This window comes from Apteryx mantelli, chromosome 7, assembly GCF_036417845.1.
Source record: "Apteryx mantelli isolate bAptMan1 chromosome 7, bAptMan1.hap1, whole genome shotgun sequence".
Classification (NCBI taxonomy): domain Eukaryota; kingdom Metazoa; phylum Chordata; class Aves; order Apterygiformes; family Apterygidae; genus Apteryx; species Apteryx mantelli.
The window spans coordinates 35,595,296-35,619,393 of NC_089984.1; the positions used below are offsets into that span (position 1 = coordinate 35,595,296).

At 46.6% G+C, this 24,098-nt stretch overlaps 1 protein-coding gene across 2 annotated transcripts in view; it reads right to left on the minus strand.

The window, feature by feature from the left end:
- AFAP1L2 (actin filament associated protein 1 like 2) overlaps positions 1-19,882 on the minus strand; it is an 82,378-nt gene extending 62,496 nt beyond the window's left edge. For both annotated transcript variants that reach the window (XM_067300283.1, XM_067300282.1), the window contains exon 1: positions 19,806-19,882. In XM_067300283.1, the coding sequence (XP_067156384.1) occupies positions 19,806-19,821 (16 nt within the window). In that variant the 5' untranslated portion in view covers positions 19,822-19,882. The remainder of the gene's footprint in view (positions 1-19,805) is intronic.
- Between the last annotated feature and the right edge of the window lie 4,216 nt (positions 19,883-24,098).

The window sequence follows — 24,098 nt, forward strand, 5'->3', positions numbered from 1 at the left end:
ATTCCTCCTCAGGTGCAGGACTTCGGCCTCTCTGTTTCACTTCATGAAGTTCCTTTCTGCACCTTTCTCCAGACTGTTGAGCTCCCTCTGAATGGCAGCAAAACCACCTGGCTTATCAGTTACTCTTCCAAGTTTTGCATCATCGGCAAATTTGCTGAGGGTGCATTCAATCCCATCATCCACGTCATTAATGAAGATGTTCAACAGTATTGGCCCCAGTACCAACCCTGGGTTATGCCACTATTGACTGGCCTCCAGCTAGACTTCATGCTGATCACAACCCTTTAAGCCCAACAGTTCAATCAATTTTCAATCCACCTCACTGTCCACTCATCTAACCTGTGCTCCATGAGTGGGTGTATGAGGATGTTGTGGGATACAGTGGCAAAAGCGTTACTAAGGTCAAGTTAAAGAACATCCACTGCTCTTCCTTTATTCACCAAGCCAGTCATCTCATGAGAGGCTTACACACATCAAAACTGTAAGATGATAGCGTGTACTAACATGTGAACATTTTCCCCAAAACTAAACATAAGCAGTAAGGTGTGTTTGGGGTTTTTAAGCTCAGAGAGCAACATAAGCATATCAGTGGATCATTTGTGTTTCGGTTTCAGAACTAAAATAGAGACAAGAACATGTATATATCGCCAGACAGACAGAATCTGGTTCTCTCACCTGTATTTCTAGATGCTATGTTAAACCAAACAGATGCAGTAGTTTGATATTGTGCAGGCTCATTTTAATCAGCAATCACCTGCATTCAATTTATAGTTGAAACATTGGCACTGTGCCAAGTTACATCACACAATCCTGGAAGTATATGAACACCTCCCACTAGTGCATCACACACTTTCTTTCTTGGCCTTTCCCTCCCGCCCCTCCTCCCATAGGGTTAGATGAACATATTTCATTTTGACTTACAGCAGTAAAAATACTTCATTTACAGTAGTCAAACAAAATACTTCATTTAAACTTTTCTCCACATGGGCGGGGGGGATGGAGTTGAGGAAAGCAAATCTGATATATATGTATTTAGGTAAATATTCTAAATATATAAAATATATATCTGACAAATTGCATTTGCATAGCAAAGTCACTTTAACAGGAGTCTTGCATCCACCTCTGCTCATTTAATTCAATCTGTTAGGACTAGAGCCTAACTTCTTGACATCAGTGGGAGATCTTCCTCAATATGACCAAAATTTTGTCCTCAGATTGAAATAATACAAATAATTTGATGCACAAAATGGATACAAGCAGTCAAAAGATTCAATTTAAGAACCAATTTTCTAAGCTGAACATCATATTTCAAGTATAGAAATCAAAAGCATGAAGGTCTTGGAGGGCTTGGACAGCTCCAGCCAAGAGGCAGAGCCTAAAAGGCACTGTGGAAACAGGGACAGTAAACTCCCCAGAATGAGTTTGTTTATTGGCAGAGACATAGCAATTCTCTTCTGATTTATTTCTACTTTGAAAGAGACATTCGACAGCTTCCCAGTATTAAGACATTTTCACACTTAAGTCCAAAAGGGGCTTACAGCTACTTATGCCCAGTTACTGTACATTTCCACAACCATACGGAGCCTTGGCAGGCTCCTCAGCCAGCTGGTGGGTCTCAAATCCGCCAGAATGCGAAGAATAAAATATTTTTCCTCCCAAATTTCTGAGCAGCTGTTTCTCAGGGAAGACATAGGCCAACTTCCAACAGATCTGCAGAGCAGGAAGTCAATACAGTCACTTTAACATTGCTCTCAAAGCCAAGGATGTCTTCCCCTCTTTAGCACCATTTTTAGGAGTGGTTATTCCATAGTGCAGAAAACATTTGGTTAAGCTTAAAAGGCTTAGAAGAAATGCAGAAGAAATGTCTAAGGCACTGAAGAGAAAGCTTATTTGCTGTCTTTATGTTATACCCTCCTCCATATCCTTTCCATACTTTCTGTTTCTCCACAAGCTGACCTAGGGGAACACCAAGGTTATTTCAATGACCAAGAAGCTTTCAGCATAAGGAGCCCACAGAACTAATGAATACCCCGTGCTCCTCTTTCCTCTTCCTTTTCCCTGCCTTTGGCCAGTTTCAGCCCTCCCCTGCACTTGCAAGAGTATTCAATCACACCCTGCACTCAGCCATATCAACTCTAATCCACCAGAAGATTAATGCAGCAGAGGTTTTTTTTTTTTAATTTTGTTTTGATCTTTTCAAGTTGCCCAGGTGAACTGGCTCAAGAGAGGGTGGAATGAATATCAGAGTTGGCACAAGGCAAGCAGATGAAGTGTCCAGCCAGGAGGGAAAGTTAAGGATATGTGTGGGGGCTCCCCTTCTTGTTGGGGATGAGGTGTTGATCAGCTCAGGTCCTCTCCTGTGAGGACACCCTTAAACACCTCACAACCACTTCACCTGCTCCCTTCAGTCTTTCCCTGCTCTGGAAACTGTCAAAGGTCAGATTATCCCGTCCCCTTTTCTCTCATTCTCTCCCCAAATCTTTCACTTGTCTGTTAATACTCACCCACCCACACATTCTACTTCATGTGACAGCTCCATCCGCTTCCATTTAACAGATGACATTTTTTCCCAATTTGTTGATTTACAGGCATGTTTTCTTATACACCAACCAGTCCAGGACATCAAACCCATTTCATCTGGGGAAGAGTCTCTCAGAGACCATCGTTTCCCACCAGAAGTTCCCTTTGGTCAAGGGGTGGCTGATGCTCACCACTGAAATATCTTTGGCAAGTCCCAACACAACACAGACCCACCCCAGAACCTCCTCTAGGCTCTCAAAGCAGCATCAAGGATGCTTGGCTTCATTCTCAGGTCCAGCAGATTGCCCAACAACCAGCACCATTCAAGGTGGCCAAAGGGGAACTGCTCCAAGTCATGCTGAACCCAAACAGCTCTTCCAGGAGCCAGGCGCTGCAGCACTGTCTGTGCTTCTTCCTCCTGCTGTGCTGCCTATTCTCTTACACCAGCCATGCACTTCCAGGATTATGCATTGCTACCGCTCCTTGCAAAGATAATCCTCAGATAACATTAACCACAGCACGCTCACGCCAAAGAGAGTGCTCTGGTGTTTCCTGTACGACTGCCAGGCTAATGGTTGCATATTTTCAGGGACAAGCTCTAAGACTGCTGCTCCTACCAAATTCTGCCACAGCACAGCACTCAGTGCAGGACCTTCCCTAGGTGCCTCTGCTGCATGCTCCCCTCAGGCGCACCTCATGCAGGTGCAGAGGCTTTTGTCCTGCCCTGCCTCCCCTCCTCCTCATCTGTTGTCTCACAGGACCACAGTCATGCCAGGAGAAGGCTGGGAGGCCTGCAGACACTTTTGCAATGCTGTTACTCTGCAATGTTGCTGGAGTCTCCATATCCCCTCCTCTGGTTCTGGGGCAGAGGGGATGCTGGGGCCAGGTACAGCCCCTTCCAGCCAAAAGCTGGGGCTCCAGGAAAGAAATTCCCGCCTGCACAGGGGTTTTCCCAGGCTGCTGGGCCAATGAAGCCCTACCTGGAGCGATGAGCAGGTGATCCATAGTGCAAAAGGCTCAGACCGATGGAAAGCAAGGGATTAAGTTTCACCCTGAACAACCAGCAAAAGGGCAGATGCTCATTGCGGGTTCTTACTGTTTGTTGTCTTCTATTGACTTTTTTTTTTTTTTTTTAAAGAATAAGACACCCCCCCTCCCCCCAAAAAAATCAATTTCAGGTTAGTAGAAATCCCATCTATTTCTGCTGGGTTTAGATCAGGCCCCTTGTAGGTAGATGAGCAGTTAATGGAAGTCCAGTCTGTATGGAACTTCCACTCTATTAGCAGGTCTTTGAGAGGACACAGTTTTCCATCCATGCATTAAGTCAGTCCAATACTGACATCAGCTCATTGCCATTGATCTCGATTACATAAGAGTGACTTAACTCTCCATAGAATTGAATTTTCCATGTGTCTGAATCTTTTGCCATTACTACACGATTTCCTTGTTCCCTACTGCATTTATTATCCTTTTGTCCTACTACTTAAATATTATGGTCTTTGCTGTCAAACAGGAATTTCTGCAGCCTTGTTTTGATTTTCTGATACAATGTTTATTACATCAATTTCCCTCCACTTGAAAGAGACTGTGTAACAGTCTCAACAAATAATTGCAACATTAAACACACCTATAGCTTTGAGAATTGCCACTGATTCTAGACTGAAGTTATATTTTGTCACAGCATACATTAAGAGTAGTTAATAACCATTATGGCACCAAAGTTTTCAGGTACTTTAACTGCCATTTATAATTCATAAACACCTGGAAGTTGTCCAAAAACCAATGGATTTCAAAGGCTATATTTTTATAGCTGTAGATGAATCTTCTCACTGTATATTACCCAATTACTGTTCTGTCAAACGTTAAAAGCCTCCTCTGGTGTGAAGATCTCCAGTGGCTTCATTTGTAGCCCCATTTAGGCCACTTCCTGGAGGACTGGAATTCCTGTTTTAATCTTTTTTGCTAACATACATATAACCAACGCTACTCACTAGAACATATGACTTCTTTAACATTTGTGCGGTGCCATTGGGTAAAGTCACTAATTTTTCACAATACTGCTTTATGTAAAGGTAGTGTTATACGCTCAAGACAGGAGTGAACTGAAGCCTGGGAAGAGCAAAAGTACCACCAATAACTAGGAGTACACCTGTACTGCCATGCTACACACTGCTGGGTGTTTACTTGGGGTTAGCCAGAACTGTGACATGTTTTCAGTCCGTCAGGTTTCTCTTTTGCTTATATGTGACAGTCAGTTCAGTCTTCTGTCCTAATTTCCTACACCATCAAACATAACCCAATTCATATCCCCACACTATCCCTTTTCCTTTCTAGCTTCACTGAGCTCATTTTCCACCTTTAACATAACTACTAGTCTCTAATAAACTGGTCCTGAAGATAGATATCTATCTTATGTTCTATAAAAGCATTTAACCTCATTGTATATGTTCAGAGCCAGTTTATTACAGAGACTAGTATTTAGGGCAGAGACACAACCCAAAGGCCAGATTCTTTGGCTAAGTCTTCTCTATGTGGCAGAGGGGCCACTGCCACAGTTAACGCTATTTCAGATAAATAAATGGGACCATCTCCAGCTCAAGCCTTCAGAGAAGGCACCTCCCTTCTGTATATCTTTGCAGAACTTTGAAAATGGGAGTAACACCTGGCAACACATCAGCAAAACAAAATACAATAATATGTACAAAGAGAAGTTGGGATCTGATAACATCTGGGAGCTTTCAGTCCGTTCTGAAGAACGGATAGCAGGTGCCATCTCCCTCCCACACATACCACCAGGGGAAAAAGATGAAGGTAGGACCTGTGACCCCATTCCTTCCTTAAGCAAAGGATGCAGTCAGTCAGTCAGCCCTGATCTGCAGCAGCAAGAGCTGGTCCCTCGTCTGCACAGAGGGCTGGCCCACACACTGTTAGAGGCAGGCATAGCTGCCCTGGCCTTCCCCACTGTACGGCAATGGGCTTAAGAAGCACTCTTGACCACAATGAGGGTAGTTCCTGCTGTCCTGTCCACACTGCCTGACCACAGACCAGCTCAACAGCCCAGCCTTCCCAAGGGAAGGTGAAGGTCTTGCTTCCCTCCAGCCACACTCTCTCCACTTCCCTTTGCAAACCTTGGGCTTCTGGATCATCCACAAGAACAACTTCTGCATTCACATTTATACTAGCCTGGCTAACCGCACAGTTATGTTACAAGAGGGCAGCAGCTGTCTTCTGAGCACAGGTTGGCTGAGACACTTGAGAGCCAGGATGGTTCCAATTAGGTGACAGCATGCAATGTGGATAGCTGCGTCTTCAGTGCATCCTCTGGAACACACACTTTCCCCAATTCTCAGCACAGCACTAGCTGTTCTTTGGCATTAGTGAAAGGGGGAGTTTTTTGCCATGCCAAGAAATTATCTTACTCTTCCATTATATACATTCAGCACTAATAATTCACAACCCTTTTACATCACGTTCCTAGAAGTAATGAGATCTCTCAAACCATGCAATAATCTCCCAAGAGAACTGAGGAAAGCCACATCACTTTGAATATTCAAACACTGACATCTTGCTGCTCCCACTTTCCTTGCCCCTCTGGTCTGTCAGTGAGTCAAGCTAGCAGAATAATAACTTGGCAAACTGTTGCTAGTTGAATGAGTGGAAAGGAGAGCGAATACCAGAAATGGTGCAGGTTAGGAGGCGGGACTGTAAGGCTGAGGGCTGGACCATCCTTCTCAAGCAGGAATAAGCTGGTAGATGGATGAGTTTTCACAAGGCAACAGTGTCAATGAGGTCTCCATCACCTACTGCACACCTACAACGCTCTCTGATGCTCTCCAGGTAGATAACCCGTTTGTTCTTAGCCTACCAAGGACAGTAGCACAGAACAAAACATAGGCCAGTGGGTGGATGTAGAACAAAGCTGAAGAAGAAACGCACACTGAGGACACTTTTCTTTTGTACTGGGTATTGCCAACAGCTGGCTTGGGAGCCAGATAAATTTCACCACATCCCCAGGATCCTGGCTGTGCAGCACACCAACCAAATCACACAGCTCACTGTGTGCATGTGTGCTGTGGCTGGCATAGAGACCCAGACTGGGTCCAGCTGTGTTTACTTGGTCAGCTGCAGTGTCACACAAACACAGCTGTACTGATCTGGGTCCGAACACCTGGCTCTAAATAAAAGCAGCTCAGTAGCAAGAAGTTGGCCATCCCTCCTTCATGCAACTGGAGCCGATTCTGTTACTGAGCCGAGTCTGACTGCTTCTGCTTATTCATCCAGCGAGCTGCAAGCAGTGACAAAGATGACAGATCAGGTGAGGATGAAGGGGAGCCAGTGTACATTGATTATGGGTCTGACTCAGGGTCAGAAGACCTGAATTGTAACCCTGGCCCCACCTCTGGCTTGGGTTGTGATGCTGAAGTGAAGTCTTTCCCCTTTCTGGCTTGTCCACATTGATTACTGTTCCTATCTCAATAGGAGTGACCTTTCCCCACCTGCAATCCTTTCTGGCTTCAAGGAAAACTCTTGGCAACCAATGTCAGAAAAGCCTCCACACTTCATTTCAGAAGTTATGGTTTTCATTTTCTCACAATATACACTACGACTGACATGTTGAAGCCACCATAGCCTGGATCTTCAGTTTTATTTCTAAACTCACTATAAAAGAATTGTTCTTTGCTGCTAACTGAATCATCTTTTCTAGATCAAAGATTTTCCTGATCCAGCTCCAATCAAAAGTTTGCCATTTGACTCTTTCATCTAGAAGAGTCAGCAGCTCTGTGCTAAGCAGCAACTCTGTTTACAAATTTAAAATAGAATATTTTACTACCTTCTTGCTGTACTGTGACATGTCCAGAGCAGGCCTGCATGTTTGGGAATAACACAAACAAGAACTGAATGTATGTACAAGGAAGGCAATCATATAATTAAGTTCTGAATGAAAATTTGAAGTTGCAACATAGAATTTGGGATTAGAAAAAATTCTCAGGAGCACAATTTTATCAGAAGCCTCTTGAGCCTAGGACATCAGAGAAGCTCAAGATGCTGAGCACTGACAAGGTCTACACAGGTTCTCCCACTATCTGCTCTGCAGCTCTTAACACCAGGGGGCCCTCAGACCTTGCTGAGGTCTCCACAGACAATTTGGCTGCATTTTAATACAGCACATCTCCAGGGTGCTAGTGCCTCCCCATCTTTCATGGTCCAAGTAATTATGTCTGGAGCAAGGGTCAGTCAAGTCTGTTCCATTAGCACCCGGAAACATTAGCATTTTCATTCAGCTAATGAGTTGCCAACTCTACATTACTGCTCTATCACAAGTCAGCTTTTGTTACGTTAAAATTAGATTTCTTGGCATGTCAAAGGCATCTTTATCAATTGCACCAGAAACACAGTCAAGTAATGTATCAATAAAACTGGTAAAACCTGGAGTAAACCTAATATAAATCTTAGATCCATTCTGATCCTTGTGGTCAGTCCAATGACTATGCTGGAGTGACACCAGGAATGAATTTGGCCCTTTCCACCCCCTCTAAGTATGGGCCAATAGACATTTATGTTTACCAGGGAAAAACAAGAACATATGCTGAAAACTGAGTATTTCCAACAAAAACTCAGTCCAGTATGAGAACAAAAGCAAACTGAAAAGATTTTACAGCTGATCAGGAAAGTCAGCATGAGGTTGTCTGACTAGAGTTAAATATAACAAGAATATCTTAGAAATAGAGCGTCTTCCAGATACACGTTTCTTAATGGAGACACCAGGTAGCTGAATGATGGAAGGATGTGTAATTTGGAAGTTTGTGTACGACAGCCCACTGTTTTTACACTGGTTTTATAGCAACACCCTAGTTTCAAACAGGCACTAAGCTACCTACTTTAGCTAAAAGGATACTCCATTTTATCACATGCACAGCATTAATAGGACATTCTACATACAATCTTCAAATCCTCTCACACTGTGCTTGAACAACTGGCTGCATTCTTGTTTATCCACGTGCTTTAAAATTCCTGTGGTATTTGTAACCAACTGCCACAAAAATAAAAGAATCACCATAGCTGAAATGATATCAACAGCAAATGAAAAAACACGTAACCCAAGGGGAATGACATTATTTAAGCCAAAGAATTGAGGAAACATTGATGTAGCCTGTCCAGAAAAACACGAAAATTAAATCCCATGCCATTTAGAAAAGAATTGCTACCGAAGTCAAACCGTGGGTGCTGGCCCCAGACCCAGACCAGAGCGTGCTCAGCCTAGGCTGGGTTTGCTGGAGGTGTGGATGCCCGACTTGTGCATGTGCCTGCACTCCCTCCCCGCAGCAGCCATGGGTTTCTCAGCCGCGGCACTGCCCAAAGCTTGCTATATCCGGTTCTAAACAGTATGATAAAACTGTCATTAGTCTTGGTTTGAGCAGTCTAGTGAGCTATCAGAATTAAAAATAAGTTATTCTGTTGTTGGGAATGCTGAGCCTCCTGGGTCTACAAAGCATTTGTTTCCCTTCTCAGCCAGGGACGGGAATTCGGGCTCTGTGATAACCTGCGAGAATCCTGACTGCCATTTTCCTTCCCTTTCCACCCGCCCCCCCCCCCCAACTTCCACTTCAGTTTCCAGAAATAGACCTCTTCTACTAGAAGAGTGCATCTGTTTAAACAGCCTGATCTGAAAACTAAATTAAATTCCCTTAAGTTAACTAGTACAAATTCCCATATGGACACAGACTTAAACCAACTACATCCTCACTCAGGTCTGTTTTGCTTCATATATTACCAGTTTACACTGACTTAATATATAAATGGGTTACTCCGGCTTATGTATTTGGGCTGATCAGTATTTTGGCACATACAGGCAATTAAAAACCAAAAAAAAACCCCACACCACAAGAGCCTGCTGAGCTAAAAGGGTGATTATCTACTGTGATCTAAGCACTCAGATGACAGACTACATTAACAGTGTCTCAATATCTGTAGATCAGGCTCAGAGAAAGAATTACAAGTCAATATCCCAGAAAACTCAAAGCATAGGTTAGCATAAACACATATATACATACATAAAGATTGATTTACTAAAGTAGGCCTTAGAATCCACATGGAATCAGATGTAACCCAGGCCTGGTTTGCAAAGGTTGTTACATTTATGATGTACTTGAAGCAGTCACAGTGTCTGCACAGTATTGCATTAGGGCAACCAGTACCAAACAAGCAAATAATTCCTTTCTTTGTGAAATTAGGTTATCTTTCAGGTGCAGAAGTGTCATGTCTCCACTAGGGGAACAGTTTCAAAGCTTTACCAGCAGCAAGAAAATTAAATTGACATGGCTTCTAGGCAACCAAGTATCACCACCAGCAGGCATTGCTCATCATAGAAAGTTGAAAGACACTGTGCATCCATGCACACTTATATGTATCAAATAATATGACTGGAAAAGGGAAGACAATGAAGTTAAAGCAGTAATGAGAACCTGTGTTTTATAAAATTATACTGTGCTTAGCTCAAGAGTAAATCATTTACAAACTATGTTTTGTTAAACGGCATGGAAGTTTATTTTGTACAAGAAAGAAGAAACTCAGCTTTTTGATTTCGTATGAAGGTGAGCACATCTCCTCTATAACCCTGGAGAACATCTGAGTTGCACCTTCTCAGCATGCCCTTAGGTTGTTCCTTATCCCAAACAGCCCTCAGCCTGCAACAGTGTGGGTCCTTATCAGCTGAAATGCAATGCACTGGCTTGGCGTGCAGAAGCAGCATTGTATTTTTAACTCCTCAGTGTTACGATGAGGTTAAGTTATAGACAAATCCAGTAACACTTAATTAGGACCATGATGACAAGGTTAGTCCAGTGCTGCCTTCCATTTTCCTACAGCTTCCTCACAGACCAGCCAAAGGAGTTACAGCAAAGAACTGGTAGAATGAAGGAGACCAAGCACACATGAGAAGTTGCTCTGCAGAGATTGCTTGTTCCAGAGGTCACTGGCTTTTAGAGATACCAGGACTGCATACAGGCTGCACATCAGTGACAAGAGCATTCAGCTCTGACTGCTGCTCAACACAAGAGCACATCAACACATAAGTAAGGGAGGAGTACAGATACCGGGGAAGGGGGGGAGTTCACTGCTGATTTTGTACTGCTCTGGGACACTGGTGACTGTCGATATGAAGAGAAAGCTGAGGATACTGAACTCTAAAAGCTGCTACAGCTCCAGCATGGTTCACACTTACAGCCCCAGGTACCAAGTTCAACAGGCCTCAGATAACGCAAACCACCTACGTGACTTGCAAACTTCAGGAGGAGAAGCACGTAGCCACAGTGCTGCACCACGAACATGAGCAACCAGACCCCAGCAGCAACAGAGCGACGTGAGAGCCTGCCTGACCAGCGTGCAGCCGGCTCTGCTGCAGTCTTGGCCTCGGGAAGGTTGGCTTATGGCCCACAGGGAGTTGCAAAGCCTGCCGGACTGGCTGGCTTTGTATCCCATCTCCACTCTGATCTCGCTTATGCAGTTTCAGACACAGCTCATCTTCTTCACTGTTTTACAGTTTTCCCTTTAGATTTCATGAGAGCAAGGTTCAGCAAAGGATATAGCCACAAGGCAGTCAAACAAGTTACTGAGCACTTTAGTCCCCTCATCCAACTTGACAAGCAAGGCACCAAGCACCACATACAATGAGAGCACACAGCTGCTGTGATTCCCACAAAATAACTTCTCAAACAAATGAGATGATGAGAGATGCCTTCGCATGCAGGCATGTGCACACACACTGAATTTCCATCAGAGAGCAAAAACCTGGCTGGTGTTAGATGAAGTGGATCCTACACCCCATCCTTTAGCTCAGCTAACTACAGCAAGGTAAAGAGATCTTAGCTGCTTTGTAGATTGAGCACAATTAGTCTAAAGAGTTTTCTTCTCATACAGGGCTTTATCATACTTCATCAGCTGCCAAAAATCAGGCAATCCTATAACAGATGTGGAACAGGACATTATAATCCCAGCTCTTTGCCCGATTCTGTATACCCCAGGGCAATGGGGAAGTCTAAGAAGCATGACAATAAAAGCAGTGTAAATTCCCAACATCCAAGACTACAAGGCACATTTTTAGAGGTTGCAGTAATATGCAAAATATTCCTGAACACTCTGAACTTGAACTGAGCAGACAGGACATGCTCCCTGGCAAAGTAGCAGGGATAAAGCTGATGATGGGATGGATGGGACAAAGCGCCTTTAGCCACCGTAAGCCACTGCAGAAGTCTGATTGGCCATACCTTAAGGCAGTCCCAATTTCTGCATTTACAGTCTTTTGCCACAATAAATGTTGGCCACTTGACCAGTGTGACTGCATACCTGTTACCAGCAGATACTAGAGAGTGTCCTTTGCATTATTACTGATTTCAGCCCATTCACAACAGGCCCATCAAAAGCTGGAGTTCTCTGGCACTGAGACAAACTGGACACATGCAGTAGCTTGTTCCACAGAAGTGACAAGTTGATGGAGCTGCTGGAAGCCTGTGGGGCTGCAGCTGGCCCATCTACATTCCTCAGCAGAAGAAAGCCCCAAATTTCAAACATGCCTGTGGAGAGACATTCAGCTAAAGCCACTACTGACATGGCAAAACTCTTGGGTAACCCACGTCCCCTGTGAGCCAGCTCTTTCTTCCCAAGACTTAGTTTTCATACTTTGTAGTGATAAATAACAATGAGATTTGCAGAATGACTTCGGATCAGAGATTTGTTTGCAGATATCTTATCTCGGCACACCGGAGCCTGCACACATACCTCCCCTCATCACCTGACCAAGCTAGCTGCCTCGGTGCACACACAAGCTCCAGGAGGGAGATCCCATCCTATCAGCAACCCAAGACTTGCTCCCCATCTAACTCAGTCCGAGACAGAAGGTCTCAAGCCACAACTTGAGTATGAGCTGTAAGACTCTCCTGGCTCAGGCCCACCTCTTTCAAAGCACTTCTGCCAAAGTGTTATGCAAACATTTTCAACAAGCTTCCAAACTGCCAAGCAGCCCACCTCTTCACTCAAACTTAATGCTGGCTCAGAAAAGCCTAGATCCATTAATTATTAGTCAGACTTGGAGTCTAAAGATATTTTAAAAAAAGATTTAGTCTCCTAAGTCACAAGAGCACTTGGAAAAACATGTGCATCACTCCTGTGCTGGGGGCTACTACTGCTCCTGGTTATCTCAGGAAGAGATTCAAATTCCCACACACACTGAAATAAGCAGCCCACAGGCTGAACTGCCAGCTAAGGCTTGTGGATCTCTATTTCCCAGGCTTTTCATAAGCCTTCCACTATGTTTTTAACCTAAGCAGATCCAAAGGTGGGGGGCGAGGGGGGGAGCGGGTGGAAACATATCAGAAAAAACCTCTATGCAAGACATAGCACAGTCTACCCAAGGGAGAAAAAAATACTGGCTTTATTAAGTCTCAAGCAGCCAAATCTGTATGCTATGTGGGAGTTTCAGTCTGATCCCATAATTCTGAGATATTTACTTCCAGACAGGGCTGTTTATAACTGAAGACAATGTTGCCATACACCAAGCCATCATCAGACAGGCTTTCTATGGAATCTTGCCCACAAAGAAGGCAATAGGTCAGTGGAAAAAGAAAAAGAAAGAAAAAAAGAAAAAAGTATTTTAGTGAATGCTGACCCTCGTGTTTTGAACTTCAGACCAAACTAGTGCAGTTCCCAGGGCCTCCCCCGGGTAGGATCCCGCTATACTGTGGGTCCTACATTGCCACAACTGAGCTCCATTGCTGCCTCCCAGCCTGCAGCGCAGCAGAGACAGTAAGTCAATTCTCTTGCCAGTAATAATTACAAAGCTCACTTCTCCTTTAGCAACAGCTGTTCTCACAGGGATCCTGACCCACCAGCCACAAGTTACACTACTCCAATCACTATCCCTGTCATTTTTTTTTCCTTGGCCTCAATGTCATTCAGCCCCAGTTAGTCTCTCATTTTGCTGTTGCAGCAGCAGAAAGCCATTCAGTTCTACAGAAGGATGCATGCAGGCACAGGGTGAGCACTGCTTTGCCTGCAGCTTCTGCAATGAAGCACAAATAGTACCTTGGCAGAGGTTTAAGAAGCCAACTGCTGGGCATGCGAAGAATAGTTGAGGGACATAGAAAGGGCTCATTTTACCAACATTAGCAACTTGTGTTTACATTTCAACCTTTTTCTCCTAGAGCTCTGGATCCTGGGGGTCAGGTAAATCTCAGCTTGTCCTTTATTTATTTTTAAGGGGGTTGGGGGTTGTTGTTGTTGGTTTTTTTTTTTTTTTTTTTTTTTTTTAAGAACTTCAGCTACAGAGAAGCATCTTCCTACTGAAGAGTTCAAAACAGTTTTTTCTTTTGTGAGCTCGTACAGTCATTCCTTCAGTTCACACAAAGCTTTACCATCTACAATATCTCACAGCAAGAACTTCAAGTTTAGCCACTCTCCTTCAAATTGCAATACAGCTGTTGCAATGCAAATGCTTTCTCCCAGTTACTAACAGGGGGCTTATCCATTCACTGGAACTTATCCCTTCACCCCCAAACCAGAACCAAGTAAGTGGTTCCAGCCCAGAAACCAGCAGTGCTGCCATCTGCACCTGCATCTCCTCATGGCAAGGCCACGTCAATCACATCTGAATGACAGAGGTGTGCTGACAGCACTGACTGGGCTATTTTGTCTTGTCTGCTGACCTGAGCGAAAAGCTCAGATGACATAACTTCCTAGACAAGTAAACACCACCACACAGGTTATCAAACCAGCTGTGTGACCACAGGAACTCAGTTTACTTGTTAGACCTGGACCTGTGCTTCAGCCAGGCAGTTGCATAGAGGAAAACCCATCTCCCATATGTTCATGCTCTGCATCTTTACTCACAGGTGCACCTCGCTGATTTTTGGTCCTCTGAGACATTCCCTACTGCTCTGGGCTCTCTGGTTGCTATTCCCTGAAGATACACTTTCCCTGCCTCAAATGTACTCCTGCCTTTCCAGAGGTGACAGCAAGTTATTTTGAGACTTAAAAGGAGTTCTGAAGTGAACAGCACCTCTAGTTTCCTCTGATCCATGCAGGATGGATGTGTAAGGAAGGCACTGGCCACAGATTAGGGAGCTTGGGGTTTAGGTTCTGGGTTTACCATAAAGTCTTAAGGACTTCCATCAAGTCATTTAGATCCTTCACATGTGCTCTGTGTTGAGATAGAAACATTTTGGAGTGAGGCTTTTCACTTGATCAGGTGTCTAGACTGTAGATTCAAAAGCCTGCAGTGCTTTGGTGTACAGTCCAGCTGAGCCCGGAGGAGCGTGGGCTGTCCAGTTGCACCAGTCCACAGCTGCTGCTGGGAGCCAAGAGAGCCAGCCACACTCCAAAAAAGAGCAGTACAGGCATTTTTGCATAGATACTCCTTGTGTTCCTGGGCTGTGGGTGTTCAATGAAAGCGATCAGTGAAAGCCCCTGAACAATAAACTCATTCACGCGCTATCTCTGGTCCCCCAGTTGCACAGTGCAAACAGAGCGTGCTGCAGGGAGAGGAAGGGAGCAGCAAAGGTGTGGAGGAGTTACAGGAAGACTTGCATGACACACTAGCAAAAGCCACAAAGCTCATGCCCTGCCTCCAGCAGGTGCCCAAAGGCTCAGAGCTTGTGAGCACGGATAGCTTCGGGAGCAGTTTCCTAGCAATTTCGTTCAATGATCAAAACCAGGCATGGATACAGTAGCAGCAAGACTAAAAGCATGCTGCATCCACTGCCCTTTGCTGCACACAGATTCCTGCGCCTTGATCTCAGGCGCGGAAGCAAGTCCCAGCAACTATTTTGGAAGGTAGCAAAAGGAACATCCCAGGCCTGGCAGGTAAGCACACACACAAGAAAGTCCACTGAAGTTGATCAAACTGGGGCTGAAGCCAGCACCCACATGGTCTTCTGACCATTTGCAGTGAGCTTGTCTTGGTCTGGAGAGTGCCAGAGGTGCATGTGCACACAGTACAACTCAGAGCATCCTTGGGTGCCCTGTTTACATGAGAAATGCAGCTGTGCTACATTCAGAGACAGAAATAATATACTGGCAAGGGTGACAGTGTGGCTTGGTAGGGCGGACACGGTAAATGTATAATTGAAATGGGCTGTGGTTTCAGTCACAGAAAAAGGTTTAATCTCCTAGGTCTCTGCTGAGTAAGCAACTCTGCACTCCTGCTGCTATTTCCCCAACAGAGTCCGTTCCCTTCTCCAAAACCCAGCAGGGTCACTCCTACATAAGTGCAAGTTGTTATACCTGTTACAGAGCTACTCAGGATGTTAGTTTTCATCTGTTTTTGCATTGGATTTGGTCTACAGGGCAATACATTGCCCTGTTTTCTCCAGTTGCCAATTACTACAAGACAATTAACTAAACACTACAGCTGTGCTGATGCTCAGCTTAGGAGAAACCACATATGTTTACAGATAGCCTAGATCATGTTAGCATGAATCAACTGCAGATTAACTAGATTTTAAAGAGGGGCCTCAGACTGTCAGAGCTATTGTCTTGTATTCTTGTCTCTGCTTTGCTGCTAATCCCAACCATATCCCCTGTATTTGCAAGAACTTGCTAAAAAACGTTTGCCCAAACCTTGTGCACAAAAACAAAGTCCCAGACAGACCCACACATCTTCCCCCTCTTCCCCCCCGCCCCCAGTTAAAACATGTTAATGAGCAAGCTAGCACCTCATCTTTCTTCCAAGTTGCCATTTTAATCCTTATCTACACTAAACCCTGTTTCTGTTAAGAAGATAATTTCTGCATAACTCCTTACAGGAACACTGCAAATCCCAGCAATGCCCTGCAGAGCCCTGGGAGACCCTCCGATGAAGAGAAATACAATACTTGTGTCTTTGCTTAAGAAAAACAGTAAAACAAGAATGTCAACTACCCTTCTTTGAATAACTAATCTGCAATGACTCTTTGATTTCCATTATAGAACTCTAACATTAAAAATACAGTAACAGTCTTGAAAATCTCTCAAGGCTCATATCATTTGACATCTTAGACTGCACATGTGGAGTCACACCACAGCAGAATCATCTGTGACCATGGTGACAAGGGGCTGGCCTGAGAGGACTCAGCACAAGGTGGGTGATGGGCAAGCACGCCACCAACACACCCTTCATCAGTAACACTGTGCACTCAGCCCCTCTTTCCCCCGGCATGGCTCTGGAGATGTGCAGTCACAGGTCATGCCAAACCAGCCTGTGTGACATGCAGGGTCAAGGAGTAGACAAGGAGCCACAGTACTGCTGTACCAGTGAGCACAAAATGGGACAGTTGCATGAATCTCATATTTAAAGGCCAAATACAAAGGAAGGAGGAGAGAGCGCGCTTGCAGGGAACAGAGCAGGAATGAGAGGTCAGGCAGCTCTGTCCTTGCCAGTACCAAGCTGTGGGTGCAGCTACCATCCCTTGCTCACATGGGCCCTCTGTTCCCTGCAAGACTCCCACTTGCCTCCTTGGGCTGTTGTGTCTATTGCTCTTCATGCCTCAGACACTTCTGAAAAACCATGAGGAGAATGTGGATTTCTTTTTTTTTTAAATAGCATCTTCACCAATAGGAGAAGAGACTCTTTACCATGGTCTGGCAGGAAAGAGAGGCTGCCACACACCAAGACCTTCATCCAGAGCTCCTGTAGCCTAACATGAGTTTCTTCCTAAGCAGCTTGCCTTTCATCCCCATTTGCAGAGACTGGGAAAGTCATTTGCAGGAGAGCTCACATTCCCTCCTTCACTTCCTCCCACACAAGTCCAACTGCCCAGAACCCTTCCCACCCCATGGGTGCCATGCTGCAGGCCACCCCACCCATGTCCTCCCCCAGCTCTCCACAGTCCTCCTGCAGCTATTTCACCATGCCTTTGAAGTAGGAGGTGGGACACCTCCTCTTGTGAGCCCCAGGTAAGAGGCTGGAATAAAGTACATCCCTAACTACATTTAAAGGAAAGAAATTGTGCTGTTTGTTGAGGCTTGCAACCTTTAAGTAACAGGAAATATCTTAGAGTTAAATTCTTCCTCTTGAAGCACCACTATATTGCTCAACAATGCTCTTTGAGCCCATCCATCTCTATCATAACAGGACTTTGCTGCACAAGAGCTCGGCCTGGCTAGTGGCAAGATTGAAGAATCCCACACTAGCCAGGCCAGCAGCAGGAGATCCCCACCACATGTTAAGGGTGATCACCAGGAATATCCACAGAGCCCCTGTACTTGATTAGGAGTAATAACTTAATTGCTTTCTCCACCTGCTCCCAAGGGTTCCCAACTGCCACATACTCTTAACTTGGCCCTTCCCCCCCACCTGCCTCCTCAGCACCAGGTGCCTGCACTGGGCTGGGGACTACCCTCACCTTCCCCCCACGAAACGAGCTGTTGCAACCATCTGCAATTGCCCTGCAGAGCTTAAGATGCCTCAGTACCCTCATTAATGCGTGCTGGCTCCCACGCGCACCCTCGTTACCAGTAACGCAGAAAGCACTGGCAAGCCTCTGCAATCAGTTGCACTTGCTATTCATTACACATGTGCAGAACACATCCTTGCTGCTCTGAGGGAGCAGTGTGCGTGTTTAAGACAATATACAAAACATAACTGAATCTTAATCAATCTACTGCTATGCTACTGGAACTGAATGGGATTGCACAGACCCTGCCAGAAAAAAAAAGACTACACAATAATTTATTTATATCGTTATCCTTAACAGTATGTTACTATTGCGCTTCATCTTCATTGCGCTTCATGATGTTATCAGGCCTCTAAAGCATCAACTGTAAGGAACAGATCAAAATGCAACAGGCAATACAGTAACAACCATATCGGAATACTAAGTTACTCTCATAGCATAATAAAGAAAAAAACAGTCCTAGAAACATAAAATAAAATCAAACAATATGATGCCTTAGCATATTAAGTCCCCATCAAACTAAAAACAGTGAACATAAGCTAGGTAACTTGAGTACATCTGCTCAGTTCTAACCAAGTCTTGCCAATGTGACAGTAACAGGTCCAGACTGGTCATGTTTGTCTAGCATTAAGTTCCCCTCTTGGATATTCAAGCTTCCCAAGGGGGACAGTGCCCCCCTTGGGGAGCTTGAACTCTCCCCCCAGGAGAGCCATATTTTCTCTGACCAGGTCGAATTTACTGCAGACTTGTGCCCCGCAAGTGCAATACACTAACAGGAGAAATCAAGAAGTACCTACGTACTCCTGAGCATCCCAGGCCCCAACACTTCAGTTCACCTTGCCTTCTCCCACCTCAGCTAGCAAGCGCCGACATTTGAGACGTTGAAGAGCTGCCCACAGCACTACATATTTCAGATTAACCGTACTCAGTCACCCAGCATCATCACACAGGAAGCGCCAGCGCCCTTGACCATAAGGGAATAAGAGGGCTGTGGGTGACCACCAGCCTGGACAAGCTCTGCCAGAGAGAAAGCGGAGAGACTCTCCTTGCCTGCTCTCTCCATAACCACCGAGCCCAGTTACATGCAGAAAACAGGGCACCGTAGCGCTGCGCCCGCTAAGTCGGGGAGGGTAGAAAGTCTGTGCAGAGCGGCAACTTCAGAAGAAAACCTGAACAGACGTTAGTGAAATTCAGCGGCTGCAGAAAATGAAACGACGCTGTTTAAGCGGCAAGAAAGGGCTCAGTCCACAGATTGTGTAAACCGAGGTTTCCCCCACTCCTCCCTGCCCAGTGCCCGGAGGAAGTACAGGGGAATTGCGCAGCCCCGTGCGGGGGCGCGCTGCGACCGGCTGCGCGGGCCCCGCTCCCCGCTCCCGCGGCGGCACCGCCCCCGCCACCGCCCCGGCACGAGCCGCGCTCCGCCGCCACGCGACCCCCCCCCCCCCCCGCAGCCGGCCCCACTCGCCGCCGCGACCCCCCTGCCCCGCAGCCGGCCCCACTCGCGGGCACGGACGCGACCCCCCCCCCAAAAAAGCTAGCCCTCGGCCCCCCTCGCGGGAACCGACCCCTTCCCTGAGCTGGCCCCCAGCCCCCCTCGCGGGGACCGGGACCACCCCGCAGCTGGCCCCCGGCCCCACTCATGGGCAAGGACGAGACACCCCCCCCCTCCAGCCGGCCCCACTCGCGGGGACCAGCGCCCGCCCCGCAGACTACCGGCCGCCACAGGCGCCGCACCTGCCCGCGCGTGGGGACGGCGGGCCGGGTAGGGCTCCCCGCCGCGGGCCCCCGGGCTCCCCCCGCCGTCACGGCGAGCCTCTGGCGGACAGGACCGCGGGGCAGAGACACGCGTGGCGCCCGCCCCACCTTTGTATTTATCCATGGGGGCCGGGCGGCCGCAGCCCGCCGACTGCCGAGCGGCTCCCGGGGACACGGCGCTGCCGCTCCGCGCTCCCGCAGCCTCTTATTCCGGCGGCGCCGGATCCCCCGGCCCGGCCCGCCGCACCGCCCCGCTCCGCCCCGGCCCGGCCCGCCGCACCGCCCCGGCCCGCCCCGACCCGCCCCGACCCGCCCCGGGAGCGGCGGAGCCGGCCGGCGCCGGGATGCCGGGGAGCCGGGGTCGGGGGTCCGGGATGGAGGTCTGGGCTCGCGGCCCGGGGATCCTGGCGTCCCCTGTGTTAACCCCGCGCGGAGCGGCGCGGCCAGCCCCGGCCCCCTCCCCGTGGGTGTGGGGCCTCTCTGGCTGCTGGTCCCTAGGGAGAACAGCGCAATTAGGGCCAGTGACACAAGCAGGAGGAAGAGGAGGAGGAGGAGAGCGGGTGTGCGGAGCTCTGGGCTGAGGCCGTGGAGCAACTTTTGAGGCCCGGGAGCCCGGGCAGGGCATGGGCATGGGTTCCTTGCTGCTCCCCAGATCCGTGGCTGCTGTGGAGATGCCCTGTCTGCTCCCTGTCTTTAGGATGGAGGGGGGTTGCTCTGGTTGCAGTGGGGCTTGGGGATCTTCAGAGAAAGGCCTTGGTTATCCCAGGAGAGCTTTGTGTGTGGTGTCAGTGGCCCCCCTGTGCTGGACTGCAGGCAGGAGCCAGCCAGGGACCCATTGCCTGCACAGCTCGGGGCTGGCAGTCAGAAGAGTTGGGTTCTCCTCCTGTCTTCCCTGGGGATTTTCCCGAGCTAGTCAGTTTGCCCTCTCCCTTTTCAGTAGCTTGTTAAGTGCTTCCAGGTAGGAGCTGCTTCGTGGACAGAGCAGATCTTACAGGAAGATGTCCCTGTCCTTGGATCCCAACAACATTTTTCTTACCTGACTTTCACCACAACAGATAGAGCTAGCATGACCAAAACGTGTCAAATAATAACAAGTGGAGAGGTGAGCACCTGGTCTGCCTGCAATATAAGGCTGAGGGCAAAATCTATGCCTGAGGCCAATGTTTTGGAGAGATTACAGGAGGAATTTAATGTTTATATCAGTAATAGGAACATCCAAAGTTGCAATGGTTTATGCACACAAAAATTTTAGAGAAGAAAACTTAAAACAGGTTTTAAAGAAAGCTCTTAGGGATTAACATTAAGCCTGTGGGGACAGGGAAGCCATACGTACATATGTCCATACAGGATCTTCGTAGCAAGAGGATGCGCTAGGAATCTGATCTGGAAGGGCACTTTCACTGTTCCTGTGAAAAGAAATACAACTGTTACATTCCCCAAAAGCTGAAAAATAAGGCACCAGAAATCAGCTCTACACTGTGCACTAGAGCACACTGTCCTCTGTATCCATTGGGTCTCCGTGGGAGGCTCTAGTCCTCCTTCCTCTGAAGGATGAGGTCCCATTGAGGTCACATTGTTCTGAGGTTATTCCTCATCCCACTGCCTTAATTCTCAAGGGCCTGGTAAGCTTTGATGTCTGGGCAAAAGGGAGCTTGGGCCTGGCTTAGGGTTTCAAGTGTGGACAGGAAGATGGTAAAGGCTGGGTGGTGTGGCCTGGATGCAATGGAAATGAACCTCTTCTTGCAGACAGCTTCTCACACTGTGGGGCAGATGGGTGGATTTTCCAAACTACACAGCCCCTTGCACATTGATTTTGCTCTGCAAGCCAAGCTCTTGGCCATCTGCCCACATCTAAAGAGCCTGAAGTACTCACAAATGCTGATTTCCACGTATCCATCTGAGTGAGACAGAGGGGGGAGTATCATCATTTTTGTGCAATAGCTAGGTCATGGAGTCAGGAAGATGAGGGGAGTTAGTCAGACGAAGCCAAACAAGAGGCTCACAGAATCCATATATCCCAATTTCTGGACCTGTCAGCACACAGACTGTTCACATCTGTGGTCTAAGGCAGCCTTGGGAAATACAAGTGCCATGTATATAGAAAGAACCAAGCTTACATCATATGGCCCTCTTCACATTTTCCAAAAATAGCAAGAAGCAGGCTCCTTCAGCACAGAGGGGAAGAAAGTGGCATGCTTGTTCAGCCGGCAGAGAGCAGCCCAGCTGGAATGGCATTGCTCTGCCACCCACCAGGTCCCCACGTGTCCCTTCTGCTCACCATCCTCTGCGGCTGTGCTTGACGGGGGGTGACACCTCACAGAGAATGTGTGTGTCAGTTGGAACCAGAGAGTGACTTTCACCTTATGGAAATTTTCCATATGAGAAGAAGTTTTGATAAAGAGTTCTTGCCACTCATAGCAGCTGAAGTTGGAGCCCACCTAGCCTGTTGCCAGTACAGAACTACCACACAAAAAGACAGGCAATCCACATTTCTGAACTATCAGATCCAGCAAGCAGGTATCAGTCTTCAATGACTGGAGAAGAAACAGTTAAAAAAAAATACATCTGTCATGTAGCAATACTTTTCTTACAGCCCTTTCCAGTTAGTTCTTGGCTGTAGCTTTCAAAATTTAGCAGTGTAGGCCCTGATTTCGCAAACTTTGCAAACTTTGTGAGTGTGCATGTATCTTGAAGTGAGTAGTCATTCTGAACTCAGCGGTACTAATTAAGGATAATACCTGTTAAACAAACTAATTAAAGATGATTTGAAAGATCAAGAACTTAGATACCTGAGATTCCTGTCTTCAGGCCCCAGAGCCCTTACCTCACCTGCTGTGGCCCTTTCCTTCCCCGCCTGACCACGATAAGGACTCTGGAATCTGAAGACTGTTGGCCAGGCCGGTGGCAATTGCTGAGTTAGTGACAATGGGACAAACACTAATGCCAGAGGAATTCAAATTCTTCCTGTTTGTCCCCTTCATTTTGCAGTAGGAATTACCCCCCCTAAAATACTTTGGAATGCGCTTTTTCGAACAGACTGTTGTTCTCTGGCTTTGATCAAACTAGGAAATATACAGACCCTTCTTAGTGCAAGGAGCTAAAATTCCCGATGTTGGTGCTGAACACTGGAAGCTTACCATTATGCTCAACTATAGTAAATATTTGCTTACTGGTTTTCCTATCTGAGCTTCTCAGGAGCCAATAAACTAACAGGCAACCACATATTTCAATATGCATGTCCACATATTTCATGTTATTTTCCTGCTTATGAGTGATGACTCAGTTGTGACAAGCCTTGAGGACCAAGCTCATTCTGTTTGAGCTTTTCCCTTTTTTGTGGCTGACATCCTGTCCTTCAGTGCAGAGGATCATACTACAGATTATAATTTTAATGTTTCTTTCACTGCTACATGGTAATGTGGCATTAATAGACAGTCTGACTGCTAGTGAGATTATCACCCTTTGGCTAAAGATCTCAAATATCCTGCTGCAGGTTTCAAACCCATGTGGTAGGTGCTTTTGTCTCAAGTTAATCAGGTGCCTTAATGAGCCACACCTATTCTGTTCCTCTGGCCTTAGATGCTATCATTTTTGCACTTATGCTGGCTGTGAAGCAGAAAAGGGGTCAAATATAAATTTAGAAGCCTAAACCAACTGTATTAACAATTTAAGTGATTTGCTAAATACCTTGTGTAGAAGTGTGATCCCAGTACTCTCTTTTATCCATAGGGTGATGCTAAATGTATTTTTTTCCAAATATTGACAGAGACATTGCTTCATTAATATTTTTGCCGTTACACTTACCTTTGGCACCAGCAAACTGCCATTTCCTCAGGGAAAATATTCCAACTTGCAGAATAAAAGGTAGAAATTTCCTCCACACTTCAAGGAAATCTGTTCTTTCACAGGGCTTTCCTTTCCCTCTTCCCCAAGCCCTTATCAAAGCTGTTCAGGAATCTCTTCAGCAAGACCAAGTTCAACCAGATGTAAAATTAATTTGTCCTGCTTAAGTTTCTGAAAGATGGAGAGCCATGTCAAACACTGTGCCTGTGTGTGCAGGCACCTGGAGGAGAGATGGAGGAAGATGGTGGCTTGAGATTCTGTGGACGAGGGCTGCCAGTAAGAAGTGCTCGGATCGATGGTGTGTGCGCCCCAGTGTCCTCTTTTCTTTGAAATGCCCTTACTTATGTACTTATTTATGTCAGGGTGTAACATCCTTGTGGACAGTAGTGTTCAAGCAGGCATAAAACTATTTCAGACCAGTCGATATGACAGATCTGAGCAGAGGTGAGTTTTGTAACAGTTCTGAGCGGAGATTTGAGCTGAGGTGTGTTCTGTGAAACACTAAGAAACAAAGAAGCTAAAGGCAAGGTCCTATTCATCACTTTGGCCTCCCTGGCT